Source organism: Dothidotthia symphoricarpi (genome assembly GCF_010015815.1).
Source record: "Dothidotthia symphoricarpi CBS 119687 unplaced genomic scaffold P153scaffold_2, whole genome shotgun sequence".
Taxonomy (NCBI): Eukaryota; Fungi; Ascomycota; class Dothideomycetes; order Pleosporales; family Dothidotthiaceae; genus Dothidotthia; species Dothidotthia symphoricarpi.
In genome coordinates, this window is record NW_022985009.1 from 1,785,374 (window position 1) to 1,806,894 (window position 21,521).

Below are 21,521 nucleotides of genomic sequence, written 5' to 3' on the forward strand. Positions count from 1 at the left end.
ATCACCAACATGTCTCGCCGCAACAGCGCTGTCGTCGCCGTCGACGCAGACCATGAGCGTCGTCTCTCCATCGCTGTCCCCGACCTCAAGGGTCTCACTCACGATGCCAACAAGGCCTCCGAGTCGGAGCGCAACATGACTCTGCTCCAGGGTATCAGACTGTACCCCAAAGCCGTCGCATGGTCCGCCTTCCTCTCCGCCGCCATCATCATGGAAGGCTTCGATAAGGTCCTCATCAACAGTCTCTACGCCGTCCCTGCATTCAAGGAGCGATTCGGCTCCCAACTTGCCGATGGAAGCTACGAAGTCAGCGCCGCCTGGCAAGCCGGACTATCCAACGGCGCCTTTTGCGGCGAGTTCTGCGGCCTCCTGCTCAACGGCATCATTGCCGAGAAGTTCGGATACAGGAAGACGATGATCGGAGCCCTGGCGGCCGTCAACTGCATCATCTTCATCGTCTTCTTCGCGCAGAACATCGTCATGCTGCTGTGTGGTCTGATCCTGTGCGGTATCCCATGGGGCGTCTTCCAGACCCTCACCACGACTTATGCCGCCGAGGTCGTTCCCGTCCCGCTCAGACCCATCCTAACCACCTACGTCAATCTCTGCTGGGTCATTGGCCAGTTCCTCGCATCTGGCGTGCTAAAGGGCGTTGCGGAGCGGCCCGACCAGTGGGCCTACCGCATCCCGTACGCGCTGCAGTGGCTCTGGCCCACCCCCCTCATCATCGGCATCATCTTCGCCCCTGAGTCGCCCTGGTGGCTCGTCCGCCAGGACCGCGACGACGACGCAAAGAAGATGCTCATGCGCCTGACCACCGCCGGCAAAAACCCCGACTTCAACGCAGACGAAACTATCGCCATGATGCGCCACACCAACGAACTCGAAAAAGCTGTCTCCGCAGGCACCTCGTACCTCGACTGCTTCCGGGGCACGGATTTCCGCCGCACAGAGATCGCAGCCATGACGTGGTTCACCCAGGCCTTCTGCGGCGCCGCCCTCATCGGCTACTCAACATACTTCTTCCAGCAAGCCGGGCTCAGCGTATCCAACTCGTTCAGCATGAGCCTAGGCCAGTACGGCATCGGCGCCATCGGCGTCTTCGTCGCCTGGGCGCTCATCCCCCGCGTCGGACGCCGAACCCTCTACCTCTGGGGCGACGTCGGCATGATCATCGTCCTGCTCGTCATCGGCGGCATGGGCGTCATCCCCAAGGGCAACGTCGGCGCACAGTGGGGCATCGGCGCTCTCCTCCTCGTCTTCGCTTGCACCTACAACATCACCGTCGGCCCCGTCTGCTACGCCATCGTCGCGGAGATCCCCTCAACCCGTCTCCGGCAGAAAACCGTCGTCCTCGCACGTAACTTCTACAACCTCTCCATGGTCGTCAGCAACGTCCTCACGCCCCGCATGCTGAACCCAGGTGCTTGGGTAAGTCCCTCCACATCCACACCCCTTCCCACAAAAACAACATAGCATAACTAACAAACACCCCAACAGAACTGGGGCGCAAAAACCGGCTTCTTCTACGCCGGCACCTGCCTCTGCTGCTACATCTGGGCGCTGTTCCGCCTCCCCGAAGCAAAAGGCAGAACCTACGGCGAACTGGACATGCTGTTCGAGAAGCGCGTGCCCGCCCGCCAGTTCGCCACTACCGTCGTCGAGCCCCTGCACGTCAGCGACACGGAGAGCGAGTTTGGCGAGAAGAAGCGTGCGTCGGCGCATGTTGAACATGTTAGTGCGCAGGCGGTGAAGTAAGGGTACGCATATGTGTGGGGAATGGGAGGGTAAAAGGTTAGGGGTTCGTGTGTATATGTCTTGCTTTCTTTTTCGGTTAGGGACTTGTTATGTGTAGGTTATTGTATGGATGGATAGATGGTTGGGTGGGTGTTTGCTTTCCACCGCGTTATCTGGTGTTGTGGGCTGGGTTGTTGCGGGTCTTGTATACATGTTCATCTGCTGCTTATTTGCCTTGTTGTGTACTCAGATACAACCCCTAGTCCCTTTCAAGTGCATCCATGTTTACAGTACTACCCCCTATACTCCACCCGCTTCCCTCAACCCGAACAAACAAAATCAAAGAGTAGAAACAAACCGACAAATTGATATACCACCCCCCTCACCCCGCCTCAGCCCCAAACGTCGCCATCGACAACCGCTGCGAGATATTATTCCACGTAGTCTGCAGCGCAACCCTCGCCTCCAACTTCGGGACCCCGCCGCCGCGCCCCACCCCATCCGCCAGCCCCTCCAGCCCCGCCGCCGTCTTCGACTGCGCAACCTGCAGCCAGGGATCGTACACGCCGGGGCTCCTCAGATCGGGCGGAAAACTAGGCGAGCTAGCATTGCTCACGGCCTCGGGGAACATAGTCTGCAGCCGCTCTAGTTTCTCCAGCAGGATGCCGCGCCGCGTCTGGTCCAGCTGCGGGAAGAGTAGCACGAAGTCGAGGACGAAGAGGAAGTCGTCTATGCGGAGGGCTGTTTCTTCGAGCGTGGCGGCGGGCACGTGGATCAGGACGTCTGCGATGGTGTCTGTGATTTCGAAGAGCTTCTGCGTGATGCTGCTGCCGTGGACTTCGAGGTCTTCGCGGGACATGGAGGAGACCTGTTGGCGTAGGGTTTGGGAGAGGCGCACGGGGAAGAGGAGGGAGAGGCATTCTTTTGAGGAGCGGGAAGAGAGGAGGGAGCGGCCCATTGCTAGGCGCCAGACGAGAGTGCGGAGCCATTCCCGTGTGATGATTAGGTCGGCGCGCTGCATCATGGATAGGCTGGCTAGCTCGCGTTGGTCGGTTTCTGGGTCGCCTTCTAGTTCGCGCGATTTGGCTTCTACCCAGGTGCTGGTTACGCTGGTTACGCTGCCGTCTTGGGCGCCGAGCCAGCTGTTTAGAAACTCCGTGTCCAGGAGTCTGAATAGCTTGATGATTTGGTTGAAACCATCGTGGACCTGTAAGGGGAGGGTGGGATCGTCCTCGGGTAGGGTGTATAGTGGTGGTAGTATTGCATGTCGGTAGTCCAAGATGGCGATGAAGCGCTCTTGAATGTAAGCTTGCCAATACAATCTCTGTCTTCTCGACCTTTCAGGGGGCGATAGACTCGCCATGTGTTCAGGATTGTCGATCCGGAGTAACTGAATGACGGAAATGGCGTCCCTCATATAGTAGAAAGCGGAATCGTTGCCTTGCAGACTCATGAGGCAGTTATGTATGAATATGGATTGCATGGCTCTCATGACAGACGAATGGAAGTGTTTGTAAGTAGGTCTCATGCTTTCGATCGAATAGTCCATGAGCTGCTCGATAGTCTGAACCACTTCTGCAGTTCTTCTGTCGCCATACCGTGTCAAGTTGAGCGTGCAACCACCAAAAGCGTAGATAAACGAGCGTACTTCTCGATCCGTGTCCATGCTTTGGATATAGTGCCGAAGTTCATGTTCCGCAATGACAGGCTGGACGGGGTACACTCCACCCATATAGTCCGGAACAAGGTCCAGGAAGAATGCTTTGCTGTACTGTGGTAAGGAAGGTGACAAAGGAGATGCTGGATCTCGTCAGCTTCAGTTTTCCATCTCAAGATTACGTCTTTGCTACACCCTTTACACGGTCCGTACGTACAGATATCGCTCCCATTGCGCTCGATTGACTGAGTGACATCACCATATGGTGATGGAAAGCCTTGCTGTACGGAGATGGCTGGCAGAATAGGCGGTGAGGTAGCATTTGTGGTGGTGTGACTTTTGAACTGCGAGATGACATGACCTCTCTTGCCTTGTGCCCTCTGTTTACCCGTAGGCGAGTAAACGCATCTCAGACCAAGATGGCTGCACTGCTGGCAGCGATCCTGGCCGTTACACTTGACCTTACGGCGCTTGCACGCGTCGCAAGCCTTCGAGACTCTTTTTTGAGCTGGCTGTTCCATGGTAGTGGGTCATGTTGCTGTAGAGTAAGTGAAGTTATAAGGCCTCGGCGCGAGCGGCCTGCGTGGGTCAGACTGGTGCGAATTCTGAGATGTACTCCGCACTACGCTAGCACCGAATCAGACAAGGCTGTGACCACTTGGATGCACGAGGCGCAGGTCCGATCGTCCTAGTCTCGCGACAGCAGGGGTAAATGCAAGTACGGAGTTGTACTCAAGACGGCATTCCCTGCGATGACAGATTTGATCATCAGGTGCTGAGCAGGCTGAGACTCGAGTGCGCGTGCTCCCTACAGAATCATGTTTGACCCCTTCTCATACTCCTATTCGACACTCGCATATGTGCAATCTCAAATAACGTTCATGCACTATGCAATTATCGATAATAGCATCATTCACACGCATGTAGGGCTGCAAGTAAGAACTAGTGACTAGTTTAATTTATCTCCTCCAGATACTCAAACTTTCTCGCAATTGTGATTTCCAGAAGCCAGTTCTTTCTAACAGCGTGGAACTCATATTTACATACTGCACATTTTGTTCAACATTCCAGTCCAGAGATCTTCTTCACAAATAGCATACACGAGGTTATAACTACGCACTGCCTCGATCCAGAGTAGCCACCGTGTCAAATCTGGAGACAAAAGGCAGACACAAAGGCTAGGCTATTTTCAGAGAGCGGTCGAACTAGAGAAGGACAGATCAACTCGAAAAAGCACAGAAAGGGTAATAACTACGCCAACCTTTCTAGTCCCTAGGATACGTCAACATGGAACGCCGTAGGTTCCAAATATAGTATAGCGTCGCAAAATACAAAGTGTACATTGTTATACAGCTTTCAAGTACCCAAGCAGTGTCCAAGCAGTGGTGCTCGGGTTTTCAAAGATGTCAATGTCATCTATGGCTTCGTCGTGTTGTATGCTGTCTATCCCGATAGCGAGGTATACAGGGAGCGCGGATCTCTCGTACCATTACCTTGAGATAAAAGTAGCGAAACCACAACGATAGAATTTACAAAAGTGTGTACCGCTATGAAGTCAGGCACATGACTTCTATATGGTCGTATATATAGTTGTCAAGCTGTTGCAAGAACCTGCTCAGATAACCTGAATCAAATGTTCATGTTTGTCCAAACTAAACCTACAGCCAGTTTTGTATCTCCAACATTACGCCGCGTTCTGTTCTGCAGTAGCCTGATCAGGTGCATATGAGGATCTAGGTCTATACAAGATGAGTTCGTCGATCAAGGACGACATGAAAGCGAGCTCCTAGCTTTTGAAGTCTATGTCACTGATCCATGTTTGATCGTAAGTGACAGAATATTGGTAGAGCTGTGATGTTTTAACGTCAATAGCGGTCTCTATATACTCGCTGGAAGAAGATATCAAGATTTCAAGTACTCCATAACGATTCCAGACTTCGCAACAACTCCAGACTCCACAACGGCTCTAGACTCCGGAGTGACTCCTGCCATGCTCGTCCTCGGTGGTTGGGCGCCGGGAGGGGCGTACAGACGTAGATGGAGTGAATATACCTCAACTGTTCTTGGCTGCAAGTGGGGCAGAGAGTAGGGAAGGTAGTACTGTAGTCTGAGTACCAGCGTCTTCCTCAGCACCAGGCCCCTTAGCACTAGCGTCACCATCTGACTCAAAGTTGAATTCGGTGACGCCAAGAATCTTTAGATCTTCCTCCATGTCGCCATCGTCGTCGTATCCGCGTTATCCTACTTCGTCATCGTCACCGTCCGCTTCTTCCATCTCGTAGCCCTAATCCTCTATTGCATCGTTTGCACGGTAGCGAAGCGTGTCTGCTTCAGCCTCAGCAAGTACCTCCTCCGCATACGCGAGGAGTCTATTTTGATTCTCTATGCATTGTTTATCATAAGGTCCTGAGAACATGTTCCTGCACCCTTCCACGGCGAGTTTGGCATGTTCGCTTCTTCCGCCTCATGCGCATGGAAGTGGGCTAACGCTTTTTTGGAGAGCGCCTCGTGAGCTCAGCTCAGATTGCTTGTCGGCGGCATGACTGCAAAGGGAGGGTTCAACAGTCATGTTAGATGACGTGAAGTAAGAGATGCTACCATTTTTGGGGGCACGACGATGGATCGAATAAGCCTGACGTGAAGTGAGGTGGGTGAGGTGGGAAAAGTAAGGTGAGATAGGTTGAGCGTATGTGTGATGGAGCGTTAGGAGTACTGTCAAACGGTTATGCTATCGCGTGAGGGCAAATAGGCTAATTGACGTAGACCGTTTGTCTGAGAAAAGGGAGTACCCTTTGCCAATCTCTTACACAAGTCATCTCTAGTGAAATCGAAATCCTCGTTACCAAACCAGAATACATTACTAAGAATGCCTGCGTCGGTTACCAGCTTCTGTATCAATCAAACATAATGTGCCTGCCAAAAGTTCAACACTATCATTACTTCGCAGAAAGAGATCAGTAACTTTACCATTGCCTTCTTGATGCGTGATCGGGGGAAGTGCATGTATAAGTGAAATGGCTCGTGATTTGATTTGGCTGCGACGTGGATGACAATGTATGATGACGGATGTTGGACGATGACATACAAAAGTCAAGGACGATAGATGAAGAAAGGGAAAACAAAATAGAGTTAACAAAAGCGGCATATACAATCGAAATTTTGATCGGGCTTCTATATCTCAAGCTTACTTGTTGCGATAGAAACTTCAATTTTGAACCAACTCCTGGTAGTAATTGTTTCCTTTCACTCACCTTGAACTCTTTGCGCACTCAACATTTGGAATACGCCAACCTGAAGCTACGAAGCCAACAGGTCGATAAGCTGTTACAAGTGTCTCTCGAAAACCTACCCTTGAGAACGGGTAAAACTTTCTAGCTTTATGCAATTGGTATGAGGATACACATCCAGGAGGACTAGTCTGGTATGGAGACTCGCGAAGTAGACGTTGGAGAATGCGATGCTTTTCTTTTTTACAAATAGCATACCCAACAGCATAGCTATGCATGACCTCGAGCAGGGCAGCTATGGTGGTAAATCTGGAGAAACATAGGTAGATATAGAGATTCAGTGGGTCCCCCACAGCCATCAGGTTGGAGAAGCGGAGAGCTACCCGCAATATGGTAGGCAACATTGTAACAATAACTCACTCTCCACTCTGGCTTCCTCCACTTTTTTCCTTCATTTCAGAATTGTGGGCCATTTGTTGGAGCCCCACGCCAGGCATGGGAGATTCGCTGGAGCCCCACGAGCGTGGTCAGACTCTCCGACTTTTCGCGGTTCTCCACTGTTAATCACCCCGCTGTTCTCTTCCCACTTACTCCAACGTTTCCCCATCGTCCCTCTGACCCACTATGCGTTCGAGGGGAAGTCGATAACTCAAGCGAAAAACGTCGGCGAACGTTTTTCTTCGATACCTCCTAGAGCGCGTTTGGTCCGTAGAACAAGGGTGGAACTTCTTGGGTGTTTGTGCCAAGACGTCTTACGAGCTTGTCGTTGTTGAATTGCCGATCCAAGAGGTTACTTCCGTATTCTTGTCGTCAGAAGATCAACTCAAAGGAGGAACTGGGAAACGAAACGGAACGTGCACACACCTAAAGAGCCGGAATTGTCCCTGAAAAATCAAGATGTAACATGGACTGCATACGGCATGATTCAGGATGCTGACGAGAGCACGGCCGTAATAAGTAGGAGTGGAGATAGTTTCTAGTCTCTAACCCCACCCGGAGCCTCCAAGAAGTCACTAGAGCGTGACCACCGACGTTCGCCCGTAGTGTCAACGATCTTGCATCCGGAAATGCATCGAGCATCGGACTCTGGGGGTCCGTCACGCGACAACACCAAGGGTTTTTCTTTTCTTGACGCCGTGGCACAAAGGCGCTGACCTGGGGATGCGGGGTATCTCAAATCTTGCAGCTACATGCTCCCACATCGCTGCGTGAGATCGTCATAGGCGGCTTGGTCAGGTGGTACGTGCGATGCGGTCCGATATGTGAGTCTCTGGAGGTGGGCTATCATCGGAACCCCGTAGATGCTGGAGGCTGTGGTGTTGTCCGATCGAATGCGACATGCTTCCCCACAACTTTCATCTGGAAGCTACCGGCTCGTGCCACCGAGACAAGACGCACTACGGCAATTTCGGACATATAGACGATAGCCGTTGGCTACAATCTGCTGCTGACAGCTGGCCAAGAAACTTACTATCTTGAGCATGCATTCCCGACGGGCGGCGTGGCTTGAATGACGTAGAACCCTGAAACGAGTGCTGGGCGTCCTACTGGGCATTACGCATGCGAGAGGACTGATCAACATGGTTCTCATAAATACCCAAGGGTGTCTTGATTTGATAACAAACACCAGCTGCGAGGGATCGCTTCGAACTTCTCCAAATTTTTCTAGTTGTTACCGTTGTAATCATGGGTTTGGGCAAGATGTGAGTACCACCACAACATCCCGATCAATGACCAACACCACAACACATGACTACGACCACGCAAAATCACCACAATACACAATCATGATCTGTACTGACTAGATGTAGGTCTGTTCGTATAAGGGGTGCCGACTGTGGTATCGAGGCGATAATGTTGGGATGCGTAACCTCTATTGGCGGGTAAGACTACCCATATACAACCCTACTCATCCATGAGGACGTAGCTAATATCAATAAGGTTTTTGTTTGGCTATGACACATAAGTAACCCTGCTGTATATGGAGAGTAGAACTATCAGAGCTAACTTTACTCGATTCTACTGGTCAAATCTCGTCTATGCTTCTCTTCAGAGACTTCATCAACCGATTCGGGCAGAGGCAGGCGGATGGTACAGTAGGTTCAACTACTCTTTGTGGCCAGGGGTATTATTGCTAACATCAAACCACAGATGGGCTGGGATAGCACCATCCAGTCGCTCGTTGTGTCTACCATGAGTCTTGGAACACTTGTTGGTGCACTGAGCGGTGCCTACACTGCAGATTGGTGGGGACGACGTCGCAGTTTGTCCTTTGGTGTATTGATATTTGTCATCGGAAACATCATTCAGATCACGGCCATGAACTCTTGGGTCCATCTCATGGTTGGCCGTATCGTTGCTGGACTCGGCGTAGGCAATCTCTCTATCGGAGTTCCCATGTTCCAGTCTGAGTGCTGCCCGCGAGAAATTCGTGGCGCAGTCGTAGCCTCCTACCAACTCATGATCACTATCGGAATTCTCGTGTCGAACGGTATCAACTTCGGCGTCCGCGACAACCCTGGACAAGATTCTGACGCTAGTTGGAGAATCGTCATCGGTCTAGGAATCGGCTTTTCTCTACCATTGGGCATCGGCATTCTCTTCTCTCCTGAATCTCCTCGCTGGTTGGCTGGACGCGGTCGCTGGGAAGACGCCCGGATGGCGTTGGCTCGTCTGCGAGGTCTGAAAGACGACCCCACCAACACACTCGTCAACGATGATTTCAAGGAGATGCAGGATAGCATCGCAGAGCAGTCCAAGGCTGGGGATAGCACCTGGGCGGAGATTTTCACCGGTTCCTCTGGACTTGCTCGTATCGTTTACCGTACCGTGCTCGGCTGCGCACTGCAATTTCTTCAGCAGTGGACCGGCGTCAACTACTTTTTCTACGTGAGTGCATTATATGCAAACAACCTATCATTTCACTAACTCGACACGCAGTATGGTGCAACTATCTTCTCGTCTGCCGGTATCGAAGACCCCATTCAGATGCAGCTTATTCTCGGTGCTGTCAATGTGGCCATGACGCTGCCAGGCCTTTACCTCGTTGAACGTGTCGGTCGTCGAGTTCCATTAGTCATAGGTGGCCTTTGGCAAGCGGGCTGGCTACTTGTCTTTGCCATAATTGGTATTGTTCGCCCCCCAACAGAGCATCCCAGCTCTGGAATTGTCATGATTGTCTGTGCCTGCATGTTCATTGCATCTTTTGCCATGACATGGGGCCCATATATATGGGTAGTCATTGGTGAGACTTTCCCTCTACGAACTCGTGCCAAGCAGGCATCGCTTGCGACAGCTTTCAACTGGCTTGGTAAGTGTTCTCTCTTCCTAAAACTGCATTTGTCCTTGCTTACAGCGTCAGGTAACTTCCTGATTGGTTTCCTCACTCCCTACGCCAATGACGGTATGGGATACGCCTACGGCTTTGTTTTCTTCGGCTGCAATTTCGTAGCTGCAGCCGTCGCCTACTTCTTCCTCTTCGAGACGAAATCTTTGTCACTTGAGAACGTCGACATGATGTACTCCGACACTACTCTCACCGCTCTCTCTAGCAAGAAGTGGGTCCCACCGGGTTATATTAGCCGCAACGAGCGTGACGAGGCCTACTGGCATCGTCGCCCGTCCATCTTGGACGAGGGCTCTGGTACAAATGCCGCAGGCGGACCCAAGTCAGTCGACGAGAAATACGATGACAAGGACGAGAATTCTCCGAATCGCAACATGTCGATGCACCGCGAGACTATCGGTGATGAGAGGAGGGTTTGAACAGGTCTGCTGTTTGAACCGAGAAAGCCGTGTTATTCACAAATATGCATATAGAGTATCAGACGTCCTCATCCGATCTTCAGGTCGGCAGCAAATGATGGCGTACTAGTATATAATCTTACTTTGACGATTTCTTGAACAACTATACCTTCTCGTCATTCATGTGCTTTTTGTCCGCAGAGGGAGGGACCCCAACATTCATTGGACATATTTGTGGCCATAACAAGTAGGACAAGAGGGTCGACGATAGGAACAATATATCAGATAATGAGTTTGGATACCCCATCACGACGTTGTTCTCATCGGCATTTATCTAAAACCTATCGACGATTGCAGTCCAGAGAAAGTCGAAGGTGATGTCGTGGATAGCAAGGCATGGTCGTGAGTCACCAGCTAGGACAACCTAAAGAGATCGAACATTCTCCTCCGGTGTCTCCTAAGAGCCTATGGCAGTGATAAGAATTCCAAGCGGGTCTGAAGTCGTGTGTGATTGAGTGTTGAACTTCAACATGTGGCTGTATGGACCCGAGGTCCAAGCATGCGACACTAGAATTTGGTTAGGCACAAATACTTGGTCAATCTCATCACTTTCGTCATTCGTGGTGCTCATATAATTCTTCCTCATCCATTTTGCTGTTTTGTTGATGAACTCTGATACCATCTTGTGCTTCTAGTATGGGTGGACCTGATGTCTACATGTGTTTTGCAATCCTCTCGTCAACAACAACATACTCAAGCTCATTTTTTAGTACTGCCTTCTTTCCATCTTTATATACATGTTATTTGCGTTTTCGCAAGCGTGAAAGACTAACTACTGTTTTACATCCGGTATCCGAAGACGCGCCGAGTACAGCGTGCACAGCCACTCTAATTTTAGCAAAGGGAGGCGCAACGTGCAACGTCACGCCTGTGTGCAACGCGTAACACGTCGATTCAAAGGTCGAGCCTGCGCTGTTGATTCTTTCCAAAGATATCTGTTAAATCCCACGATACACTCACTTACGCAGTGACACAGCAACAACATGCCTCCCGTAACACACACGACCCTAGCCAAATTAGCGCGCCGCAGTCTCCTCACGTCAACACCCATACTCGCACACCACTTCGAGCGACGCGGACTGTCTGTAAACCACACGCAGGCCGTCACACTCGGCATCATCGGCGCATATGTAGTCATCATCGCGCTGCTCTGGAACTTGCCGTACGTGCGATGGGTGTTATGGCCGTTCAAAGTACGTGATATTCCTCGGCAAGCCTCGCCATCACCTGACCTAAACCCATAGATGCTCGTGATAGCCTTTCATGAATTCGGCCACGCGATAACCGCATGTTGCACCGGGGGCCGCGTGGAGTCCATCTCTCTCGACCCACATGAGGGTGGCGTGACGCACATGCGCGGTGGAAAGCAGTTCCTAACATTACCCGCGGGATATTTGGGATCATCGATCTTTGGTGCGCTGTTAACGTTTTGTGGCTTCAATATTGTTGCGAGCAAAGTGGCATCTATTGTTCTCGGGGTGTGCTTCTTGCTTACGTTGTGGTGGGCAAGGAAGGATTGGTTAACGATTGTGACGATTCTATTGAGTGTGGGGATGTTGGTTGCGTTTTGGTTCATTGAACATGGAGAGGCGTTGAGATTTTATGTTGTAAGGTTTCCTCTTCCCGATTCTTGTACTTACTGCTAACGGTGTCACAGCTCTTTATTGGCGTCATGTCCTCACTTTATAGCGTCTGGGATATCTGCGACGATCTCATTCTACGCAAAGTAAATTCCTCGGATGCCAGTGTGTTTGCGAAGCGGTATGGTGGTTCATCACAGTGTTGGGGACTCATCTGGTCGTTGATTTCACTCGCCTTCATGGTGTGTGGAATTCTCGCGGGACTAGCGGCTTTCAAACAAGATTTTGACCAACAGGAGAAGGACAGTGAAGGCTTTATTCCGACAGTCCGCATGCTGTTAAAGGTTTAATAGTTGCCGTAATGACAGAGAGCGGGATATTATTTAGGAAGATACCCATTTGTTCCCTGGCGTTGATCTTGACAATAACGACACATGTACTCTGGTGGCCAGTCTTTATGCCTTAGTCACTCTCTCGACATTCTTCGTCCTCACCCTCGTTATCCTCGTCAGTATCTTCATCACTGTATACCTCAGCTTGTCCTGGCGCCAAAGGCAGCCCAAACGTCTCAGCCAGACTGCTCTTGATTTCGTCCAGGCCTTCACTACCCTCCTCGTATCTGTGCTCCACCTCCTGTACCAACATCGAGTACAGTACTTGAGCGCGATTCTGCCAGCGTCTACGTCTCTTCTTTTCGAGCATGACATCAAATTTGGCATCGAGAGCGGCTACCTCGTAGCTTTCCGTACTTGCTTTCGCGTCCCCAAGCTGACAGTGCATAGAAGCTAATTCCGAGATCAGATTCGTGCATTCGTCGGCCTTCGAATCAAGGTCCCTCCAAATCTCCGCGTTTGTTCTCTTGGCTTTCATAAGGTCTACCTTTATACGCTCATGACATTCAATTTCGATATTGAATGCTTGCAGTAATAACTTGGAGTCATACTGTTCAGATACGAGCTTGTGCTGCGTTTCGCCAAGCTTGGCTTCCAGATCGTCGAGTTCCTTGCGAGTCGAGAATGTAGATGGTCGGCGATGTATGGCCAGAAGGGTTTCCACCTTAGATATGTTAGTGCTTTGATGCCTTTCGTCGTTGGGATTGGATGTCTCGCTTTACCTTCTGGAGCTGGTGCGCCATTTTGACTTTCTTGGATGATGTGGGGTTGGCTGCAGAGTCTGCTTGTCGCTTGGCTGAGATCTTAGGTCCAGTTACCTTGAATTCGATCGTCTCAGTTCCAGTCATATTGCCGTCCTTTCTCTCGACGAATAGATTGGTGTATGACTTGGACTAAGCTAGAAATGAGCAAGTATGAATGTGTCTACTGGACTACTTGGTAGACGTGAAGAAGTCTGGTAAAGGGAGTTGCAGCGTGAGACAAGGCTGGAGATATTGGGTTGGTGCTTGCGCATGTGAGATAGCGGCGATGAAGGTGAGGTGAGACGATCATCAATCAACAGTGAATTCGATATTGACGATAGATGAGAAGCAATCTGAACACAAAGTATTCCTCATCGAATAGCTATCCCTTTCACGTTGTTGAATAGGTCTTCCTCCCTCACCAGCACACTGCGGTTCAAATCTTTCTTGTCTACACTTGGAATTCCCGACAGATGCAACGTCAACTCTAGCTCGCCCATAAGAGACTTGAGAACGTGACCAACTCCACGCTCACCCCCTAAAGCAAGCCCATAAACATATGGTCTGCCAACCAATACGCAATCTGGTAGATGTTAAGTAAGTGGGCAAGTACTATGGGGATGTTCACTTACCAGCTCCCAGCGCCAGCGCCTTTGCGATATCACTGCCACTTTGTATGCCGCTATCAAAGAATATGGCAAGTTTGTCACCAACAGCGTCGGCTATGTGAGGCAACATGCCGAGCGAGCTATTCCCGCCGTCTTGTTGGCGACCACCATGGTTCGAGACCACAATACCTTGAACGCCTGCGTCAACGGCGCGTTGAGCATCACCAATAGTTTGGATTCCCTTGAGCACAATTGGACCATCCCAGTGTTCTTGCAAGAACTTGATATCTTCCCAGCCTTTGCTCCAGCTTGGGAAAATAGTACGCATCCACTCCGGCGCCGCACTGTCGATCTTTTCCTCCACCTCTACGCCATGGCGTTCTTTGAAATGCTTTCGGAACACGGGGTCTGTCATCCCCAGCTCAACCCCCGTTCGATCTGCGCGAAGAAATGGATTGTAACCGTTATCCATGTCTGATGGGCGCCAGCCGAGAATGTACGTATCGAGCGTTACGAAGAGCACGGTGAAGCCTGATGTTTTTGCGCGTTGCAGTAACGAGATTGTTATGTCGTCGTGCTCGCGGCTAGGCCAGTAGAGTTGGTACCACCGCTGTCCGTCGGGACCGTTTGCGGCAGCAGTATCTTCGGTTGAGGTACTCGATGCTGTACTCAAGATGTACGGTATGGCTTCTTTCGCCGCTGCCTTGGCAACCGCCACTTCTCCATCCGGATTGAAAATCTTAAGCACGCCAACAGGCGCCATCGCGATTGGGAACTGCAATTTCTCCCCTAAAACCGTGGTGCTCAAATCGGGGAACTTTTCGGTCTTGACCATCCGCCTCGGGACAATGGACCACTTCTTGAATGCTTCTCTATTCTTGTTGGTAGTCTCACGGACACCCGCAGACCCGTATACATAACCCTTTGCGTCAGCAGAAAGCCGGTCGCAGGCTAGCTCTTCCCACTTGCTGGCTTGGAAAGTGAGCGGTGGGCGGTCAAAATCGAGACCACGATCATAGACCTCCATTTCGTATTCGTAGCCATCTTGCTTGGGTTTATGGTCTGCGTATCTTGGGTGTTGGACGTGTTCAGACATTCCGATTGTGGACCCGTGGGATTTCTGGTCGGAGGTATTGAAGTAGTCGTCATGAGCCAATGACGGATGCTTTTATATCTTGGAAAGCTACTAGCACCGTTCTATCATGACAGCATCCGGCAGCATGCGGGTCCATGGCGTCTGGTCAACGTTGGCCAAAATGCTTGTCTCCGGCAGCTACCCGTCAGTGACATGGATCCTTCTTGATCAAGATCCACAATATTCGATAACGAGGTTCGTCGGGATTAAGACTGGCTTTGTCCTGGCCAACGAGGGATGCTATGTTACACCCTTCGACGATGATGATGATGACGTCATCTACTTGTCAACTAAAAGCCCAACTTTGTCCGTAGCCATTGGCCGATTTGTTATGTTCGCGTGTATTCTTTGATGAAATCGTGTCAATCTTCTATTCTAATCTATAACTCTAAATTATGCTTATAACCTCTACCCAAACTCCTTCCATGCGAACGCTCCGATGCAATTCCGGACCAGCCGAATACTAATACAGCCATTAACTCATACACTGACACACCCTCCATCAATCTTCAAATGACCTCCTGTCATGAACTTGCTGTCTTCACTCGCCAAAAACGCAACCACGCTCGCAACGTCATCTGGCTGTCCAAACCGCCCCAAAGCGGTGTCTTCTTTTAGCTCTGCGAGATTTTCCTTGCTCCAACCCTCCTTGAATCCTGGCGTGGCGATGATGCTTGTGTGAATGGTGTTGACGCGAATACCAAATTGGCCAAGCTCTTCAGCAGCTGTCAAGGCAATACCACGTAAGGCGAAGCGTGAAGTTGAGTAGGAGATCATCCCAGGAAAGCCTCGGAGTCCAGCAATGGAGGAGCGCAGGATAATGGAGCCGCCCGCGTTACCATCGCGCATCGCTGCAGCAGTATGTTTGACGCCCAGAAAAGCTTTCGCGATGTTAGCTTGTCTTCATGAACCCCTTCCGAAGGCGTTCTAAGAACTCACCTGACTTCACATTCGTCGACATGATTCTCTCGTAATCCTCCTCAGTCGTGTCAAACAGGCTCTTGGACGCATCTCTCTCCCCAGCGTTCAAGAGGGCACAGTCCAACTTGCCAAATCGTTGAATTGTCTTCTTGACACAGGCCTCGACATCTGCTTCAATTGTAGCGTCCGCCGCAATCGTCAACAATCTGCTCTCTAATGGCACCCCGGTCGGAATCGCAGCCTTGAGTACCGGCACAGCCCCTTCCAGCGATGCCTGGTCAATGTCCACCAGCGCTACATTGGCACCCTCGACGAGCAATCTTCCCGCGGTTTCGATACCGATTTTGCCGCCGCCACCGATGATGAGGGCAACTTTTCCTTCGAGGCGGTGGATTGGGAGCGGCCTGGCGAGATTCATAGATGTTGGAGCGCGCTCAAGACCCGGCCGGATGATCTTGTTGAGGTTGAGGGTCGAAATTCCGTTCATTTTGTCGTAACTATGAGTATTCGTTTGTTTGGTTCGTTGGTGAGCGTGATGTTGCAGGTGTTCAGTAGTCTGGCAATTCGTTCCTTCTCTTTTCTGTTTTCAAACTGCGGATAAGACGTGCAATGTTATCGCAAATCGCTGCTCGGCAGCACCGCGACCCTTATTTGATGTATGACGTGTCGGAGACCCTAGGCGAAAAGATTTGCATCGATGTAACGTCTAAAGGTTCCCGCAGCTGAAAACACATGTTGAGGATCCAAAAGCCCACAAGTTCCACAAATTTCGGTCCAATGTCATCATTGACCGGTGTTTCGCCGAGACCTGCAACATCGCCGTCTCCAACTTTCGAAGAATGGCGGTGGGAAATCTGCACGCGAGTCAAGCGCTATCATCTATCCGTGGGGACAATGGAGTATCCTGATGAAGTGTATGGAGAGAAGAGCGGGGAATCATCAATAAAGGGTCTCCCACCCGCCGTTAATGCACTGCTTATCTTGTTTCAACTCACGCCATAGCGTGATGGTTGTGGGGGGAGAGCGTCCTTTCAGCTCACGCGGAAAGTATATACGTAAGATTAGCAAGAATAACCAAAAACATATACCGAGTTCAGTAAGACGCTACGGATCAGACAAGGTGTTTCCAGTTTCATGTCTTCTATAGACGTGGAAGTGCAGATGGTTGACGTAACAATACATGGCACTACAAACTGAAGGCTGGAGATCAGGTGTGGAGAAGAATGGCATGAACACACACGATGAATTGAATGGTTGGAGAAATATTGATTCACTACAAGGCCCTGAGACTTGGGATTGCACCTGCCTGTCCAGCACCAACAAATGGCAGAAAGAGGCCTAGAAAGCACCTCGACCAGGTAGCGGATCGTTCTTCGCGGGACACACTGCGTCGTATGTGATCGGCTCGATAAAATCCGGCTTCGCACTGTTGTTGTATGCCAGACGAACGAGTGTCTTGCCTAGCAGAATGAGTCAGCAACCACACCTTCTATTGGGAGTGTAAGATCTTACCGTTCGTACTGTATGCAGGCCAGCCGTACTTCGTCAGACCGTTCTTTGAGTCCGTCGCAAACGCACCCCATGCACCCATCACATACTTAATTGTAGCGTCTTGGGCAGGCGAATTCTCGAGGCCAGAAACGTCCTCTGCGGTTCCAAAGACACTGTTCAGATCAACTCCATGGTAGGCGCCGCTACCTCTGGGCGAAAGGCCTGCAGTGCTGTTATACAACCTAACGTTGTCGAAGTCACCATGGTACCTGTAACGCCAGGTTGGAACACCATACTGCACCCTATACTTGGTTGAGTAAGCATTGGGACAGTTGAAGGCACGCTGAGAAAACAGGTCCCATTGAGCGTTGGTGAAATTAAGCTTTGAAGCCCATCCAGACAGTCGGTACCATCCATCTTCTTGGTCGTTGTTACCGGCTAGGAGGGGAATCTTTGCAAAACTACCGGAGGCAGACAGCTGCTCGTAATCAGCGAAGACGGTGACATTGTCGACAGTCGGGTGAAATGTCGCCTGCAAAGTGGCTAGAGAGGGGAGTGCGGGAACCTTGGCGGCGGCAGCCAGAATGACTGAGGTATTCTTCGAGCGAACGCAAGAGAGTACGTTGGCGGAGTTATCGTTAGGACCACCGCAGCCTACTGTCTGAGACACGTTATACCATATTGTCTGCGCATATTCCGGAGTGTTCGGCAGGAAGCTCAAGGAAGTCCCTGACATAGGAATGAGGCCAGAAACAATAGGGTCTTTCTTCCAAGCGAAAGACCAGTAGTCGACAGAAGCACCACCGGCGCTTTGGCCGAAGATAACAATACGTGAAGGGTCGCCTCCGAAGCCTACGATGTTGTCCCGCACCCATTCGACCGCAGCGCGATGGTCTTTGAGAGCAGCATTGGCCTCGACACCCGGAGCACCGGCGAAACCAAAAATTCCAAGACGGTAGCTGAAAACTGTTAGTCAAGCTTATCGGTGTGTAAGGATGGGACTTGTACTTGAAAGTGACGACGACCACATCCTCGGTATCAGACAAATATTGCCCGTTGTAAAAGGGACTGTGAGGGCCAGGGATCTGGAATCCTTCATGCGATCGTCAGTAGCGATCGCTGTGGGGTGATCATGATCACATACGTCCTCCGTGTATGAACACAAGCACGGGCTTCTTGGCCTTCGCATTGCCTGCATTCTTAGTCCAGACGTTCAGCTTCAAACAATCCTCGGATGTAGGATTGCTGTTCTGCGCCGCAAAGTTCTTCCATACTCGCAAGCCAGACGGCTCGGTAAAATTTGGAAAGCTGCTCACTGGCGGCTTGTTCGATAGACAATCACTGTACAGGGATCAACATTGAGTAAGTTACTTGTTTCCTGTGGAATACTTACGCCGACTGAGGCTGTTAGTGCTGCGGAATGTTGTAGAGTGTATGGAACGCTTACCCATTCAGAGGCTTCAAAGACAGTACCTTTCGACGCGACAAATTTCTTTGGTGCGGCGAATCTTAGTTCGTCCACAGGCGCAGCTGCGTATCTGATACCCAGATACTCCGTTACAGACGACCTGTTCGACGCCTCGTGACCAACAATGGTTCCACTTGTTGTCAGGACGTTGTACGAGTGTACCGGTCCGGCAATGACAGGGCCGAACAGCGTGGCTGCCGCTGCAGCTGTAAGGAGCAGAAGATTCATGTTTGTTAAGGTGAGACGGTAGCTCTGAGTGCGCCTGATGAATACGGAAGGAGTCCTGGCCTTGCATTATGTATCCCGTCTCCTATCCGACGAATTGCAGGCGGTTCGCATGCCATGGACGTGTAAGGTTGCATGGCTCACCCGTTAGCTGGACCGGCAAGGCGAGTGTAATTCTAAGCTATGGCGCAATTTTTACTGTAAAGAGACAATACACCGATGCAGAATGCCTGTGGAAGACTCATGGCGGTGCCTGACCCATGTGTTGGGAACACGGGAAGAGCGTGTTTCGACAGGGGTGGATATTTCCATGCTAACCAGGTATGGAATGGGCAGCACAGGGAACTTGATTCTCTCCCGCGCCGGACTGAATTTACTCTGACATGCTAGATGCCGTTTGTGTCTCCCGTTGTTGACGACGGTGCCTCCCGGTAGTTTAATTAAATGGTTTGATCAGAATCGGTGTTTGTCAGCCATTGCCTCCAAAGCTCTATGAACAACGATGAATCTGCGGAAGACGATCATCCCGAGTCGCATTGATCTTCATCCACCATCCTGTTTCTCCCACCATCTCGGAGGATTTTCTTGTTCGGTACCGAGGCCCAGCACCCGGATATGAAGCTCCCAGTTGTCTTGCATCTTCTCAGCCGGGAGCCGACTGTTCTTCCAATAGCAGGAGAACGTAGCAGCCATGATCGAATCAGTTTCCCTACCTATGCTGATGGGCCGTGCGATTGACGCAATTTGATCACTCCACATGAGGTTCCATCTCCTCGGTACAAAACTCACAAATTGCAGGATGCGTAGCCCTTGCTTGCGATAGTCCATGGAAATGTTCTTTAGCTAAGCATCTGCCTCTCGTGCGGCACCGTCATTCCTACGCTCCGAAAAGAAACCACAAGCTCAACGATCATGATTTCCGACATTGGACTCGGAACGCAAGGACCTGTGCAACGAGGATGGGGTCTATGGCTCACCAGTGTGCTCGCCGTGGCAATAGCGGCGCTCTTTGTTGGCGCCAGGTTTGTCCAGAGGCGTGTCAAGAGAAGTGGTCTCGGAGTGGATGATTATGCGATTCTGGTTGCCTTAATCTTTTCAGGCATACTATCAATGACAGAATGTCAAGGTAAACCCTCTCCCGCCGGTTCACATTGACAATACTAACAACGAACTACAGCCGTAGTCTATGGTTATGGCAGACACTGGAAAACACTTCCATCGGAATCTCGGATTACAGCTCGCCAGTGGTTCTATGCCGCAAATATTGTGTACAAAATGGTCCTCATGTTCAACAAAATTTCCGTAGTCTGCCTCTATTACCGCATCTTCGCTGTATCTCACAACTCGTTCCGCATCGCTTGCCACATCATGAACGCTTGGATCATCGCCTCCGGCACAGCTTTCGTCATTGCTACGGTATTCCAATGTACGCCAATCGCAGCGTTCTGGGACAGGGGCATCGAAGGTTATAAATGCTTCAAGAATGAGCCATGGTGGATCTCGTATGCGACGACGCAGATAGTTACGGACATCCTGCTGCTTGCGATGCCGGTCCGACAAATACTCACACTGTCTCTGCGTCCAGCTGAGAAGTTGGGTATATGTCTAGTCTTTGGTAGTGGTGCATTGTGTGTCTGCTTCACTCAACCTTGACACAACGTGGCTAACGTACAATAGCGTCACTTTTGCTTCGATATACCGCGCAACAACTATTGCAGCCTCTGCCAGTGACCCCGATCCTACCTGGGGGCCGATCCCTGCCACAATTTGGTCTGTCATCGAGGCGAACGCAGGCATCATCTGTGCCTGCCTTCCCATGTTTCGTGGACCTTTCGTCCACCTGTTTGGATTCATTTTCGGCTTGCGCGAGAGAACCCCAAAGCCTCGTACGTACCCGCTTACGTGGAGCGGTCGACCACAAGCATCAGCGGTAGTAACAAGTAGCAAAAGAGACGTTGGTGATTCTCCCACAGACAGCGATGGAGACAGCGAAGAGGAAATTGTCATGCATCAAAACAAAGTTCGAGTGCGTGATGGGAAGGGCATACATCGAAGTCCAAGTGGGATATTTGTCAAAAACGAGTTCGTCATGACTGACGAGCTGGCTAAAAGACGGAGCGCAGCAACATCTGAAGGCCAGGGAGATACCAACATGCGTGGGAAGAGCCCTTTCTTCCACATTTGACGAACCAATAGACGATATTTAATGATACCAACTCTAGCCCACTGCGCCTTTGTCCTCCCTCCAAATATTAATCCTCATTGGTCAGGATATTGATGTTTTCTGGTGGACCAACTAGTTTTCTCCGCTGCTAGCTCGCCGGGCAGCGCGCATAAATACTGAAGAGATTGAGCACACAAATTTGATCGACCAACCAACCCTAGCACGCGTATCGCGCCCCAACATGCAGCGATACGAGACAACAACGCCATGCAGGAAAAAAAGAGTGGCACCAAGGCTTGCCCAGATGAGTTCGCGAATTACAAGGCTGCGGAAAGTCAGATGCAACCTGGATGGTTCCCCGCTCCTTCG

General features: G+C 50.9%; 9 protein-coding genes across 9 annotated transcripts; 4 read left to right on the forward strand and 5 right to left on the reverse strand.

Moving 5' to 3' along the window:
• Positions 1-9: 9 nt before the first annotated feature.
• P153DRAFT_281118 (maltose permease MAL61) lies at positions 10-1,758 on the forward strand (the record flags this gene model as incomplete). The annotated part of the gene is made up of 2 exons (XM_033663128.1): positions 10-1,431; positions 1,501-1,758. 2 exons carry the CDS (start codon positions 10-12, stop codon positions 1,756-1,758), a joined length of 1,680 nt encoding a protein of 559 aa, XP_033528678.1.
• Positions 1,759-1,840: 82 nt separating this feature from the next.
• P153DRAFT_363264 (uncharacterized protein) lies at positions 1,841-3,954 on the reverse strand. Its single transcript, XM_033667335.1, has 2 exons — positions 3,612-3,954; positions 1,841-3,537 (listed from the first exon to the last, which is right to left on the reverse strand). The coding sequence occupies exons 1-2, from the start codon at positions 3,913-3,915 to the stop codon at positions 2,120-2,122; spliced, it is 1,722 nt and encodes a 573-aa protein (XP_033528679.1). The 5' UTR covers positions 3,916-3,954; the 3' UTR covers positions 1,841-2,119.
• A 4,353-nt stretch (positions 3,955-8,307) lies between these two features.
• P153DRAFT_372737 (monosaccharide transporter-like protein) lies at positions 8,308-10,386 on the forward strand (the record flags this gene model as incomplete). Its single annotated transcript, XM_033669417.1, has 6 exons — positions 8,308-8,324; positions 8,433-8,504; positions 8,609-8,717; positions 8,773-9,510; positions 9,562-9,931; positions 9,983-10,386. The coding sequence occupies 6 exons, from the start codon at positions 8,308-8,310 to the stop codon at positions 10,384-10,386; spliced, it is 1,710 nt and encodes a 569-aa protein (XP_033528680.1).
• A 1,022-nt stretch (positions 10,387-11,408) lies between these two features.
• P153DRAFT_372738 (uncharacterized protein) lies at positions 11,409-12,355 on the forward strand (the record flags this gene model as incomplete). The annotated part of the gene is made up of 3 exons (XM_033669418.1): positions 11,409-11,618; positions 11,670-12,032; positions 12,083-12,355. The coding sequence occupies 3 exons, from the start codon at positions 11,409-11,411 to the stop codon at positions 12,353-12,355; spliced, it is 846 nt and encodes a 281-aa protein (XP_033528681.1).
• On the reverse strand, positions 12,270-13,378 carry P153DRAFT_109189 (uncharacterized protein). The gene is made up of 2 exons (XM_033661894.1): positions 13,120-13,378; positions 12,270-13,061 (listed from the first exon to the last, which is right to left on the reverse strand). The coding sequence occupies exons 1-2, from the start codon at positions 13,243-13,245 to the stop codon at positions 12,468-12,470; spliced, it is 720 nt and encodes a 239-aa protein (XP_033528682.1). The 5' UTR covers positions 13,246-13,378; the 3' UTR covers positions 12,270-12,467.
• On the reverse strand, positions 13,153-15,077 carry P153DRAFT_392896 (putative FMN dependent dehydrogenase). Its single transcript, XM_033671189.1, has 2 exons — positions 13,773-15,077; positions 13,153-13,723 (listed from the first exon to the last, which is right to left on the reverse strand). The coding sequence occupies exons 1-2, from the start codon at positions 14,842-14,844 to the stop codon at positions 13,512-13,514; spliced, it is 1,284 nt and encodes a 427-aa protein (XP_033528683.1). The 5' UTR covers positions 14,845-15,077; the 3' UTR covers positions 13,153-13,511.
• A 125-nt stretch (positions 15,078-15,202) lies between these two features.
• P153DRAFT_331351 (NAD(P)-binding protein) lies at positions 15,203-16,701 on the reverse strand. The gene is made up of 2 exons (XM_033665458.1): positions 15,823-16,701; positions 15,203-15,764 (listed from the first exon to the last, which is right to left on the reverse strand). Exons 1-2 carry the CDS (start codon positions 16,289-16,291, stop codon positions 15,364-15,366), a joined length of 870 nt encoding a protein of 289 aa, XP_033528684.1. The 5' UTR covers positions 16,292-16,701; the 3' UTR covers positions 15,203-15,363.
• Positions 16,702-17,056: 355 nt separating this feature from the next.
• On the reverse strand, positions 17,057-18,991 carry P153DRAFT_331354 (cholinesterase precursor; the record flags this gene model as incomplete). The annotated part of the gene is made up of 5 exons (XM_033665459.1): positions 17,057-17,264; positions 17,317-18,254; positions 18,304-18,388; positions 18,440-18,617; positions 18,689-18,991. 5 exons carry the CDS (start codon positions 18,989-18,991, stop codon positions 17,143-17,145), a joined length of 1,626 nt encoding a protein of 541 aa, XP_033528685.1. The 3' UTR covers positions 17,057-17,142.
• Positions 18,992-19,900: 909 nt separating this feature from the next.
• P153DRAFT_280712 (uncharacterized protein) lies at positions 19,901-21,173 on the forward strand (the record flags this gene model as incomplete). The annotated part of the gene is made up of 3 exons (XM_033663087.1): positions 19,901-20,114; positions 20,166-20,616; positions 20,666-21,173. 3 exons carry the CDS (start codon positions 19,901-19,903, stop codon positions 21,171-21,173), a joined length of 1,173 nt encoding a protein of 390 aa, XP_033528686.1.
• Positions 21,174-21,521: the final 348 nt, after the last annotated feature.

Excerpts from the sequence above, each read along its gene's own strand:
- P153DRAFT_363264 (XM_033667335.1), bottom strand. The coding sequence starts at position 3,915 with ATGGAACAGCCAGCTCAAAAAAGAGTCTCGAAGGCTTGCGACGCGTGC. Across the intron at positions 3,538-3,611 it reads GCGCAATGGGAGCGATATCT|CATCTCCTTTGTCACCTTCC; the intron begins GTACGTACGGAC and ends GACGAGATCCAG.
- P153DRAFT_109189 (XM_033661894.1), bottom strand. The coding sequence starts at position 13,245 with ATGACTGGAACTGAGACGATCGAATTCAAGGTAACTGGACCTAAGATC. Across the intron at positions 13,062-13,119 it reads TGGCGCACCAGCTCCAGAAG|GTGGAAACCCTTCTGGCCAT; the intron begins GTAAAGCGAGAC and ends AACATATCTAAG.
- P153DRAFT_392896 (XM_033671189.1), bottom strand. The coding sequence starts at position 14,844 with ATGTCTGAACACGTCCAACACCCAAGATACGCAGACCATAAACCCAAG. Across the intron at positions 13,724-13,772 it reads GGCGCTGGCGCTGGGAGCTG|ATTGCGTATTGGTTGGCAGA; the intron begins GTAAGTGAACAT and ends AACATCTACCAG.
- P153DRAFT_331351 (XM_033665458.1), bottom strand. The coding sequence starts at position 16,291 with ATGAACGGAATTTCGACCCTCAACCTCAACAAGATCATCCGGCCGGGT. Across the intron at positions 15,765-15,822 it reads GTCGACGAATGTGAAGTCAG|CTTTTCTGGGCGTCAAACAT; the intron begins GTGAGTTCTTAG and ends ACATCGCGAAAG.